The sequence below is a fragment of the Oryzias melastigma genome, linkage group LG13, assembly GCF_002922805.2.
Source record: "Oryzias melastigma strain HK-1 linkage group LG13, ASM292280v2, whole genome shotgun sequence".
Lineage (NCBI taxonomy): Eukaryota > Metazoa > Chordata > Actinopteri > Beloniformes > Adrianichthyidae > Oryzias > Oryzias melastigma.
In genome coordinates, this window is record NC_050524.1 from 15,882,750 (window position 1) to 15,896,316 (window position 13,567).

The 13,567-nt window shown below is 41.8% G+C and overlaps 1 protein-coding gene across 1 annotated transcript in view; it reads left to right on the plus strand.

The window, feature by feature from the left end:
- Nucleotides 1-11,276, plus strand: part of arhgap35a (Rho GTPase activating protein 35a) — a 55,926-nt gene extending 44,650 nt beyond the window's left edge. The window contains exons 4-7 of the mRNA XM_024276639.2: nucleotides 2,212-2,289; nucleotides 4,419-4,550; nucleotides 5,826-5,931; nucleotides 7,868-11,276. Coding sequence (XP_024132407.1) covers nucleotides 2,212-2,289; nucleotides 4,419-4,550; nucleotides 5,826-5,931; nucleotides 7,868-8,363 — 812 coding nt within the window. The 3' untranslated portion in view covers nucleotides 8,364-11,276. The remainder of the gene's footprint in view (nucleotides 1-2,211; nucleotides 2,290-4,418; nucleotides 4,551-5,825; nucleotides 5,932-7,867) is intronic.
- Nucleotides 11,277-13,567: the final 2,291 nt, after the last annotated feature.

The following is a 13,567-nucleotide window of genomic DNA, read 5'->3' on the forward strand; positions in this document are numbered from 1 at the left end:
CCGCTGCCTTAATTCCCATTAAAATTTTACTATAAACTCCAGTCATTTTTGCAGAATTTTTTCTACTTTGTAAAATGTTTTGAGTTTGCTTTTCTAGTTTCCACCTTTGAAGCGTGCTCTCTCTGTTGCCTTGCTTGTTTGTGCTTCATAGCTCCTTCCCTTTTGTCCTTGAGAATAATAGGAGTGGATGTGGCATTTTGTGTTATTTTCATGCATTGTGAGCTTGGAGAAAAGCAGCCGTATAAAATCGATCCAAAGTGACTGCTGTTATCTCCCGTCAGCTCAGGTTTTTTTCATGCCATGGAAGTCGCTGGGCGCACCACTCACGGGTGAGGAGGAGATGAATGCGTGTTAGCATGCGCAGACATATCTGCCGGTAGTAGGAGCCTCCATAGCGACGAAAAGGGCAGCACCCAGCGACTGGCTGTCTCCATGGTGAACTGTGAAATCAGCCTCTGGGCTGTTGAACCCAGAAGGAGGCTGGGGTCTGAGCTGATGTGGGATCAGCTGGTGTTGTCGGGCAGCAGCACAGTCACTGACTGCAGAAACGGCTACACTTGACTTTGCTGGTCCTTTGCTGCGATTTGAACTTCTTCAGTGCTTTTTAAAACTGCAATTACAGTTTAGATGTGCTGCAGAAGATAATAAGTTTGTTAGTTTTTTTTTTTTTGTCTTTCCTGTTACTTTATGCTCTCCTTTTTCCTGTCTTGGCTACATTCTTCTCGAATTTATTCATTTTTGTCTGGATTCTTTAATTTGCCTCTGATTCATTTGAGATGTCATGTTTCCATATTTCCCCGCCCTTTTTTTTGTCCTATCATTTACACCCTCCATCCCAACACTCCCTTTCCCTATCCATCCTCCCATCCCTGTTCTCCCAGTGTCTGGCCGTCCACTTTTGTGGGTAATTGATTGGTGGAAGGAGTAGATCGATGTTGTACGCCGTGACTGAGAGCTTTCTCATTTCCTCCCTGCCTCTCCCTTTCTTGTCTTCTTTTTCTGCCACTCCCTATCACCCTCGCTCCCTTTTGATTCCTCTTTGTCTCCCGCAGTTGTCTCCAAAATGCGAGAGGAGAGAGGTTTCAATTGATGGGAGGCACAAGTGATTATCTTTCTATGAGAAGGGGAAAATATTGATGTCCAAAAATGATGCAAGCTTTTCCTATGAGTCTGACTTCATCATAGTCTGACTTTGTGTTTTATTCCAAAAATATCTATTAAATACTATTTGGTTTCTTGTAGGGTTTCTGTCACAAAATGGAAATATTGAAAACATTTCAAACATTATTGGACTTGAAGTTTGTCCTTTGGGCTACTCCTTTTAGAAATATGCCCTCTCTGACCCAAACCTCTGCATTTGCCAGACTAGGGACCAGCAGCTGGAAAGTTCCCCCATGTGGTTCCAATAACTTGTAGCACCTGAAGTCACAGGTGGTTTCTCTTCCTAACTAACCAGACTAACTGAGGGATGGACTAACCGGGTCCATTCCTGCTTAGTTTATGAGATTGGGTGTGTCAAGGGTGGCACAGCCAGTACTTTATTAGACTGTTTTTTTTTTTTAGTTTTTTCTTTTAGTTAAACTTGTCATTCAAATTGCAGACTTCTGCTTTAGTTCTTTTTGTTTTTTTAGTCGTTTATCTTAAAAATCTTAAATACTAGTAATTTTAGCAATAACTACTTAAAGAATCTCCAATTCAGAAAACGAAAAACCCCAAAATAATGAATGCTCTCTTTAAATGTTTAATTTCCTTTAAGTTGATTTCATTCATTCTAGATTTCATCTTTTTTTTTTCTTTAGTTTTTGCTTTTTTTAAAAATCTAACCAAATATTAAGTTCACTTTCCTCAAAAAAAAGGGGATTTCATGTCCCTATAGAAAAGAAAGCATCATTTTCTGGTCACGGGATCTTGTGAATCACTGAATGCTTTTAGCAGGTCTGCAGGACTTCTTTATGGGTTTGGTAATATTGTTAATAGTGTGACTGGAAAGTGGAGGTGCGACAGCAGCCTGAAATAGCTCTGCTTTTTCTGCCTGTCAAAGTGCATTTGTGCTGTTCACAGAACTGTTTTGTTGTGTTGTGCTGTGTATACATGACGTGACTTAACAGCATTTATTATTAACTTAGTTTTTTTCCCAAAAAAGCAGCTGAAAGGAAAAAAAAACCCAAAACACTGAGCTTGACACCCTTTCTTTTCCTGTTTTTTTCTCAGGGCTGACCACGGAGGGCATCTACAGGGTCAGCGGCAACAAGGCAGAAATGGAGAGCTTGCAGCGACAATTTGACCAAGGTGGGTTTTTCATGTATCCGAAGAGGAGAGAAAATGTCTTTTTAGTGATGGTCTTAAGAAGTCTGGATTTACCTGAATTGTCAAAAGGGCTTTCTGCTACAATTTTGCTTTCTGCTCAACAGAAAAGCTCCCTTAGTGATCAACCCGATGTGGTGTGCATCATGCACCATGCAGATCTTTTGTTAGAGTTTTGATTCAGTTATTACTCAGATAGCACAAATCCCAGGGTTTAAGGTAGTAAAACCACTTAAAACAAGGTTAAAACCACATTTACAAAGGAAATGTGCATCATGTCCAGTTTAACAAACAATTTCATACTTGCTCAAAATAATAGGAGAATTAAATGTCAAACTGATGAACCACAAAGTGCAAAATACAGACAAAAAGGAAAAATACCCTTTTAATATTTCAGTGCTAAGCTTTAACCACTGTTGGTAAACAATGATTTTTATGCATACCAATTTAATGCTTCTTTAGTTTGCATTTTGCAGTTTCCATTCAGTTATAAATATGTGCAAAGTTAATTAGACTATAACTGCTGGAAAATGATTAATGACCTGACAATGGATTCCAAAAATTCATAGTCTTCAGACTAGATATTATCTGTTTATTTGAGAGTAAAACTCAACTCATTAAAGTTTAGGATAATCTAATGATGTTATTTGAGTAAATTTGTATTTCAGACATTTTAGCCATGTAACTGCCTGCTCAACCACACATTTAGAAAGCATATTAAAAACATTGTGTGTATAATTACTTCCCCCATAACAATAATGTTTTTTTCATTACTTTTATCTGATTTTTTTTTTGATTGGGTTTGAACACTTACCACATTAGTTATTTCCTTTTTTTACAACAAATATCTGAGACATTTTTATAAAATAACAAAAACATAAATATGTTGTAATGCCTGATTACAGGATCTCTCAAACACACATTTTTGTTTGGAATTTAAATGAAAAATAGCTAAAAATATTTTCTGATGGGGAAAAAAAGATTAATATTAGGTGTACAAAGAATGTAGAGTTAATTTGATAACTAATATGAGGATACTGGTTGTAATTTTTTTGTCTGCTTTTAAGAGTCATTTTTTGCTACATAAAGTTAATAAAGCTATGTTACTTTAAGAGCCAACTCTTCTTCTTGTGTTATTTTTTAACCATTTATCCAGTACTGAATTCAAGTATTTATTTGTCTGTTTTAGAATTAAAATTTGCAATTTAAACACAACGGAATCCAAAAGATCAGGTCTTAAAATTAATCCATGGAGAGAACGTCAGTTAGTTCGACTACTCTTTATCCACAGAACCTGTGCACATGTCTAAACATGAACACTAAATGCAAAGTGCTCCCCTAAGATGCTTCAGCCTTCCTTTTGAGACTACTCCAAAGACGATTCGAGGAGTAAAAGCCCGGCTTGTGCATGTGTCAGTCTGATGGGGGCTATTAATTGGTTCCAGATTGGTCTGGGTAATGAAGAGGTGTATGGTAGGTTGAGGTGGCCTTCATGCGTGACTGTGAGTGCTCACCTGCTCGACTGAAGCAGAGTCCAGCTTAGATAATCAGAGCTGAAGTCCTGTGTTTAATCATCCTCTACTTCAGACTCATGGGAACAAGACAATTACAGGTGAAACTGCAGCACAGGTGTCTCAGAGCTGCAGCAGAGACCTCTCTGAAGAATAGATGACTTATTATAAGAGAAAGCAGCACCAGAAGCACTGAGCATGAATAATGTCACAATGAACACTCTTTTTAAGCCAAAAAAGAAAAATTTCTTGAGCTTTTACTCTCCTTTCAGCACCAAAAAAGTTAAAAACAAACTTTTTTGACCAATTTTTTGACCAGTCCAGGGCAGTGGTTGTTTATTTACTCTTCAGGGATTTTCTACTGCTGTATTTCTGTTTGTTTATTAACCAAACTATTGCATCAACTTGATTCAGACCAGTCAATTATTTATAGAAAAATTCTAGAAAAAGAGTTTAAACAAATTTTCTCCTTTGAATGAAAGAAAAGTGCATTTTAGTTATATTTGGGTATCCTAAAAGCCTTACATTATAAAGCATTTATAAATGTTGCAAACTATCTGAAATATTAATGTATTCATTCTGAACTTCTCTTCTTCTTGCCAGACCACAATCTGGACCTGGTGGAGAAAGACTACGCCATCAACACTGTTGCAGGGGCGATGAAGGCCTTCTTCTCCGAGCTCCCTCAGCCTCTGGTGCCCTACAATCTGCAGGCAGATCTGGTGGAGGCTTTCAGTAAGTTTGAAGCATGTGAGGTGGTGCACGGACTCCTCACTAGGAGTTGCCTTCAATCTTTTTATTTTCCTTCATTGTAAGTTTTCTTTAAGCTAATATGCAAAGCTGCTGCAATCCAATTCCCTCTATGGGGAGAATTGGATTTGCTACTTGTTATGGAGTCAGAAGAAAGTGGAAAAGCATTGAGGGAGTTTTTGAAGGATGTTGGAATGATTGCAGACGGTGATGGAGAGATGCAGGAGCAATGAAGTCGTGGGGAAATTGTCATAGGTTAGATAAAGAGAGGCGGCTCCCGCTCGCTCCCGCCTCTCTTTTTCCTCTTTGTGTCCTGTAATCTGTCAGAATGGAGATTTAAAGCATAGCTTAGTCTTGCACAGTGCCACAGAGATTTACTCCTTTCCGCCGGGCTGCTGTCACTCAGCGAGCTCGGCAGGCAGGCGTGCGTGAGAGTGTGTTTTTCAGCGGGCCCAGCGAGACCCTTCATCCGTGACAGAGACCCGATAAAGCCCCTGCAGTCCGCCACAATGGAGGAGACGCATGAAAAAGGGAGAAGGGACGTAAAACAGTCTGTGGTGGTTTAGAATTTTTTTTAGAATTGCTCTGTTAGCGAACAGAAAAGGCAAGAATTGGGGAAAACTGGTTTGCGGATTCTGTTGCCACAGTGATGTTACCTTTAAATAAGCTGTACAAAGTTAGCGTTTGATGAGCTATGATGGATGTGCAGCGGGAGGAACTGCGGCTGTGTAAAGTTATCCTGCCTCAAATCTGTTTCTGATCCACGCTGACCTCATTGTGGGAATACAAACTCTGATTCTCTGCTTGTAAATCATGTTTGTGATGTGCAGGAGAACATCTGCTGTTCTCACTCTTGCGCTCACATACACACGGGATGGAGCGTGTTGCCTGGTGACGTCAGCTTCTCTGACTCATACTTCTCTGCCATCAGGCTTAACACACCCTCTGTACGTGTGTTTGTGAGGCTTTGCTGTAATCTTTAGGAGACTGTTAAGGGTGGATGCATGGTATGTTCCTCCACTGGTATGTGTGTGGTCTCTGTTGGGAGTTCCTCCTCTTGAAATTGTCGCTTCAAGTCTTTTAGAAATGTGGGTTTTTGTGTAAAAATGGTTCATTACAAGAAAAAACTGTCCAGCCGTGGTGAGCTGTGTAACTCCTTTTCCCCCTCCTATTCTTTTTCTTTCATCTTGTTTTTTTTTTTTTTCTTCATCTAGTTTTCCTCTGGCCTCTAACCTCTCGTCTCTCTCCACCATCTTTCAGAGATCAATGATAGGGAGCAGCGCTTTCAGACCATGAGGAATATTCTGTGGAACTTCCCCAGGGAGAACTACGAGCTCTTCAAATATGTCATCAGCCACTTGAACAAGTGAGTAAAGGGGCGGGGCCAGAGCCAGGAGCTCAGCTGTTCGTCACCAAGTACAACCGCCTGCTGGTGGTGATGAGGCCAAATCAGACTTGGGTTAATTTGTGACACTTTTAAGACTACATTTAAATATCAGTGAGACTGATGATTAGTTTCATATTAATAATTGATTCTGTCTTCAGTTTTGGTTTTGCATCTTAATTCTTCAAGGAAGAAAAAAAATCTGATTTTCAACACTTTATAATTAAAATCTAGTTGGCTTCTGTTTTTGAGCCACACTTTTAGGGTGTATTCAGACTGCACACATTTGGTCCGCTTAAAGTGAACCAGAATTCGCTTCCCCAGATAATCAGGAGTAAATGAACAGTCTGAACACACCCAAGCTGCTCCAGGACCCATCTTTTGAGGTGTCCTCGATTCATTTCCAATCGGACTGAGCTATGGAGTTTTTCTCACATCTGAATAGGCTCCACTCTATCTGGACCAAAACGCCCACTGTAGCCAGCAATTATGGGATGTAAACAAAGTAGTGGAGCTACAATGACACACAGCAACTCATTGAAATGTGGTTGATGAATGCAACCACATTACATCAACTTTTAATGTGATACACAATCTACATGTCATGAACACTGTCAAAGATTAGTAACTGCCTTGCTACATGCCTCCACCATACTTAAGTAGCAAGTAAAAAGTGTTGGAGCTCATGTTGAGATGGACGTTCAAAATTGGTCAGCAAAATATAACGTTTGAATAAGTGATCTATTCCGACAAGGATTGCAAAGCTTCCATTATTCTTTCTCCTTTGATCCGCTCTCGTAATTTCTGGCCAATGAGTGAGTCAGAGCACTTTTTTTGTGAAGTTGGTGGTATTAACGACCTAAACCGTACATCATGTGAGCGAGTTTACATCACATCCGGTACATTTTTCAAAATAAAACGTATTTTTGGCTGTAGTTGCTGTTTTCTCTGTGTTGTAAACATTGTCTACTTGTTTAGCCTACTTGTTACACAATATGTGAAACACAGTAAAATATGTACATTTAAACCTAAAGAAGACAAAAGTATTAATACAAGTTCCGTGCTTACCCATTGTATGAAGACGAGTCGCGCAGAACTGAAGTATTGTGAATATAATTCAAAATCACGGTAGAAAGAGGGTTTGTTCACTTGTACTTCCTATATAAACGTCGAGCTATCGCGTGAACCTATGTGAGTTCGGAGTCTCGCAAGGTCGGAAGCAGAACCTGTAGCTGAAGCAGAAACACAGCCATCCATAGCCAATGTGAGTCATCTGCCGTAGCTAGACCGCTCGGGCGTACGGGCCGGACTGAATCCAGTGAGAGCCCAGGGTAAGTCTCTATTCACTCATCAGATTCTTCATCACCTCCTGTCTTTTTCTGGGTCTCTGCACGTGTGTTGTTGACATTTCTTATATTTCCTTTATGCAAAACACCTGAACAGGCGCTCAGTTTACCCCGATCAATCCTGATGGTTCGTCTAAACATGGCAACTCAACAAAGGGAACACATCTCTGATACTGATCTGTCTTGACACACCCTCCCCCACAAGCGGAGAACAATTCGACATAACTGAGCCCTTAGTCTCAGGACTGAGTATGATTATCAAATTAAAGGGATCCTAGTGGACCTGATGTTTGGATTTCCTCCATATCTAACCATAGACAATTTAACAATCAAAGCTGTGATTTCCACGTATCCATGTTCCATTTTCGGTGTTTTATCATTCTGCTCTGTTTTGAATGTGTTGTGTTTTTGAATGACCTCACCTGCCCGCCCTTCGCTCGTGGATGACGTGCAATGCAGTCACAGCTGAGGGAATGTTTTCTTTGTCCAAAGGCATTCTTGGAATGCCACCAAAAACCAGAGTTAACAATTTTCAGACGTTAATGTCACTGTCTGGTGTCTTTGTTTGTTAGGGTCAGCCAGCACAGCAGGACCAACTTGATGACCAGCGAGAACTTGTCCATCTGCTTCTGGCCCACACTCATGAGGCCGGATTTCACCACCATGGACGCCCTGACTGCCACCCGCACCTACCAGACAATCATCGAGGGCTTCATCAGCCAGTGTGCATTCTTCTTCTACAATCAGCCCCTTGCTGACGCTCTTCCCGGCTCCCCCTCCTCCACCCTGTCTGGGGGTGGGACCTCAGCCTATTCCTGCATGTCAGGAGGCATCTCATCTTCACCGGCTCTGTCCCAAGCGCCATATGTTCGGCCCTCCACCCCCCCAGTGATTCCCCACTATGGTCCACCTCAGCATCACCATCACCACCATCATCACCACCACCATCATCATCAGCACCAGTCCCCGTCCCATTCCCCCCCTGCTACTCCCCAGTCCCCAATCCCAACCCTGCTACCAGCATCTTTGCACCACCATCACCCCCCAACAGAACAACACACACTGTGAACCAGGGATCAAGGAAAGCAGAGAAGGGGCGGGGCCATGCTGTCAGATGATGTAGTTTAAACAGAACTGAGGAAGAATTCAAATCTGAAGTGGTGAGAAGTGAAGTCGAGTTTGGGGAAGATGCAGTATGTACAGTACGGCTCATGTTTGAGCGAAGACGGGGCATTCTTTAGGGGCTTTCACAAAACATGGGCGTGTATCTCAGACCAAGAGAGAAGACTTTGAAGAACCCACAACTTTAGACTTTGTTCCAGAGCCTCACTTCATCCGCACCCTTTTGCCTCTTAGTTCAATCAACACACAAACACTAACGGAGGAGAGAGGCCTCACCAGTAGCTGTTAAAGGGACTCGAGGAGAACTTTCAGAATAAAATATCTAGGGAATGTGAACTCTATACGGGACTGCTTCAGCTCACAAACGGACCGAGTGGACATTAACCTCCAGCGGCCGCTTCGCCTTTCAACACTTTGGAGGGGCTGCGGTTGGGAATGAAGTGGATCAAAGAGCGCGTCTTGAACACATTTATTTTGTTTTTTTTTTTCCACCAATGTACAGAAAACTCGTTCAAGAAACTCGTGTCACTACTCACCCAACAGGATCTTCTGTACAAACAGCTAACACAATCTCGTTTGTTAGTCCTTTATACACAGGAAATATCCACTTTTGTCATGCAACTTAGCCAAGCACAGAACGAAAAGAAGAAAAAAAAAACACTTGAATTGACCTTATCTGCAGGGCAGCAAATTGAAGAAAGACTACAGGAGCTTTGGATCCTCTTCCCCGTCGTGTAAACTTCACTGTGTCCTTCGTAAACACTTAAAGCAAAACAAAAATGTGAATTTTTAACTCAATTGAATTCTTCATCCACCACTTCCCCACTGTGCCGCTGTGTTTTTATTCTTTTTTGTTCCTTTTCTTAGACTGTTTTGGGCCTTTCTGTCAGTGAGTGTGCAATTTCCTGGTGTGTGCGCACACCTGCATCCACACTTTTTGTTTAATCGGAGTTTTCCTGTGTTGGATAGATAGTGGGGATAATTCTAGTGTTGGATGATTACCTGCCATGTTTCTTTATTTCATGCTGTGCCGGTTTTACAAGTGGAGCTGTGGTTATTTTTTTTGTCGCAGTGAGAGGACCCTGTTCACAAAAGCACTTTTCTGAGCACTTTGAGGGCACATTTTAAATTGGATCTGTCATGAACGTGAAAAGCTGCTTTGACAGCTCGGCTTTTCTCTCGGAGTCCACCACTGACATCTGCAGGAGGAAATGGGAATGACTTTGATTTCTGCATGGGCGTAGCACACTGAAGGCTGCAGCCGTGAAGGCTATTTGGACTTGTGCAAAAGGTGGAATGGGCAAAAGCACCAATCAGAGGAAGTTTTTCCACATCAGTTGTTTAGTTGCAAAGAACATCTCTCACTGTCTTTAGTTCCAAATTCTTACTTTCTAATGAAAATCAAATGTGTATTTGGTGTATTCCAGTCACAGAAAAAAAATCACATTTATAGAGATAATTTGTTCATTATTGGAATCTACAAGGAGTGCTGGAAGGCATTTTACCTTTGGGAAAAACAGGTAGCCACTATGAATCATGAATGGAGTCTGGACCGACAGAAAATGACGCACAAAAGTCTCTCCCTCCGACCCTCCCTCTCAGTCATTTCCTGTCCAAAAGAGACAGTCGGGTCAGAGAGAGGCAGCAAAGAGAACAGACAGTCCATTCATCCATCTGCATGACTGGAGCGAAGCATCGCGGAATTCCTCGGCCCGTCCTGCTGTTGCCGTAGAAACCAGAGGATGCGGCTGAAGGAGGACCGCGAAGCCAGATAGAAGCAAGTTTGTGTGTTTGCTGCATGTGTCTCCGGGTCTTGTGAGCTTGATGGAGAGCTGTGCACGTGAGCATGTGTAGATGTGCAGCAGGTGTCCCCCCAAACCCCCCCACCTCCATTTCAACTCTGAGGCCAAATTGTCCAAAAGAATGAAAATTCAACTGATTAATAAAGATGTTGTCAGTCATCCCTTTTTTGTTGTTTTTCCCGGCTCATTTGTGTATTTGTGAGCTAACACAGTATCAGGATGTATTTGAAATCTGTCCAGATAGTAGTTATCCCAAACAAACAGCTAACATTTAAGGGAGGAACCAGCTGTCCCGGTCATTACACTCTTGTGCATCTGTTGGCTCAACCAGATCACACACACTGATACTCAGAAAGTGTGTGTGTGTGTGTTAGGGGGGGTGAATGGGATCATTATTTGGGGGACAGAGAGGAAGGAGGGGTAACCACTGGTACTTGTATGAACGCTGGCCAGTGTACGAGTGTGCTGACACTGACCTGACTGTGAGGCAGCCAAAGACTGTGGAGAAATGCACTGAGGGGGGTGAGGGGGGGTGGGGGGTGAAAAGGCAAAATGTAACTTAAAAGAAAAAAAAAGTTTATTTTACAAATGTGACTTTGGTTCATTGGCTGCAACACTTCTGTTTTGTTTTTTCTTTGCAATGATGGATGTCTGTTCATTTAAATGAGAAAAAGTTGGTTTATCAGACATGGGGGGTCGAACACACTTCACCCTTTAGTCAGTGGTGATTGAAATCTCATTTTTTTATGTGTTATCTTAATTATAAAAAGAATTCACATTTTAAAAAATCTTTTTGTGAACAAATGAGAGAATGGCCCAGTATAGTGCATGATTTCTTCTTGAATAAAGGAAGAGGGCTCCAACACTCTCACTATTTAAGAGCTTCTAAAAAAAATACATAAATAAGTGGGGGTGAAAAAATGAAGTACTGTAAAGTAAAAAAAAAAAAAAAACAGTTCTTCAACGTGTATGATAATTTGTCTCAATGGAAATGGTGTATACAGCAAGGCCTTATGTGATCTGTATCATAGTTAATAAATCAAATCTTGTAAATGGCTGGGCTTTTTGTGATTATTTTTGTAAACACTTTACATGGAAATTATCTATAAAAATACACTTTTAAGTATAAAAGATCCTAATAATCTGATTTTCAAAACCAAAGTTGCAGAATTTACCCAATATTTCATCCATGTGTCCATCAGTCTGTTGCAGGGCCACCTGCACCGGCAGTTTGAAAACACTAATTAACCTGTGCAGCATGCTTTTACACTCTGATAAAGCCAAAGTGTCCACATGCATGAGGAGAACATGCACACAGAAAAGTCCCAGGAGGGATTTGAACCCGCACTTGCTCTACCACTCTGCAGCCCGCAATATTCTATAGATATTTTAAAATCGATATCTATTCTGCTGAGGGTCAAAAACGTTTTGACTCATGGGGCTTCACTTTAATATAAGGAAATAAAATCTAAAGAGCAAAAAAAAATGTGTTTACACTGAAAGGTCTACTAAACTAGACTTTAAAAATGTATCGACAAGAACTTGAAAACTTTTTCAAGTGGAACAGCTTCTGCAGGAAAAAACAAAGATTTTGTTTAAAAAACTTTTCAAAAAATGTTAATTAAAAAAGTTGGTGATCTACATTTTATTACCTGCAGCAGTAATTATTCAATTTGTTATCGTTTTAAAATAATTACATATTTAATGAATCCTTCAAAAGTTAAACATTATCTATGGATCATTTCCATAGCTAATAATTAAGAAAAATGCTGTTAAACAAGTATTTAGTATGCAAAAGGTGGTTCAGATCTGCAGATATTGTTTCACTTATTTTGTATATTTTTTTATCTAATGCATCAGAGACATGTTGGTTTATTAAACAGAACAGAAAATGGAGGCTATTAATTAAAAGTTTAGTTCCTGAAGACTGACAGGATTCATTTCATTTGCTCTTATTTGTTATGGAGACTCCAGCTCAGAGGGACCGGACCCTCGGTGTCCTCCGGAGGGGCTCGCTTGGTGCCATTTCAGGACCCCGGTGCCTATGAGGCCGGTGTGAAGGCTCCACTGCCATTTCATGGTGCCCTCCTCTGACCTTTTCATAGAGTCAAAGCAAAGGAAATCCATGTCCGTGACCTTTGTGGCGCATCCCTCCATTCTGGCACAGGGAAGGGGGGCCGAAATAAAGAGCAGCTGATTGGGGATGAAAAGGGCAGGCCTGTGTGCACACAAGAACACAAGCCTTGAACTCCAACCTTTAGGAAGTATCATGAGGGAGAGCATAGTCGTGTGCGTGGGGGGGGGTTGAAAACGGTCAAAAACTGCAAGAATTAATAATTGACATTTAATTTTAAAAAAATTACGCACTCCAATGTCTCCTAAAAATGGAATCAGATATTTTGATATTTGTCCTGCACGTTTGTAGACTCGCCACTAGGCGGCTGACTTGCCCCGCGGTTCCAAGCCGCGCGCTTTCGGAGGATGGAGCGAGCGCGCGCGGCTTGGACCTTAATTGATTGGGTCAAGGCTTGGATGTCAGCGGTGCGACGACACATTAATCCCGCGCTCAAAGCCAGATGAACGCGAGAAACGAGCCTGCGGAGCCTCTCCCCGCTGCCGCTGAGCTCCTCACTTCCACTCTCACAGTTTGAAGTCGGAGGAGGAAACGGGTTTGACGGAATTCCGGCGGCTCGGGGAAGTAAGCCTCCGAATTAGGAGAAAAGGACTTAATTTGAAGTTAGTGATGCTCCGTATTAGAGGCTTCTTTGGTGAAGGCTTGGCCTTAAAGTTCCGAGAGGAGGGGAGACGTGCGCGGAGAGAAAGAGACGGCTCTTATGATGAGTCGAGGCACGTATCGGCGCTCAAGCGTGTCTTTCTGGGCTCGGAGCGCGCAGCCGCAGCCGCGCGGCGGCGGCTATTGAATTCAGATGCGACCTGTCTCTCCGCTACAGGTGGAAATGCTCTTATCAATACAGACTGTCCGAGCCTGACTCCGGGCCGATCCGTCTCATTGATGATTTTAGGTGCTGCCCCTCCCCCACCTCCTCCCCGAGGAGCCCGATTGATTAATGTCTGGGTCACCGAGCTATTTCCATATTGATACCTCGATTGATGACAGCGCATCAGCACCGGGGAGTATTGACCAGCCAGAAGGTGATAGGTTTCAAAATGCAGCAGAGATATCATTTGAACGTTTATGGTGAAGTATTAACAGTTTAGGGGGGACATCATTTCATCATAACTTGTCAAAATAAAGCACAAACCTGGCTGGAAATGCTTGTTTCAAAAGTAGGCAAATTATAAAATAACACATAAAGTTTAAAAAAGTATTTACGAGGGGCTTAAATA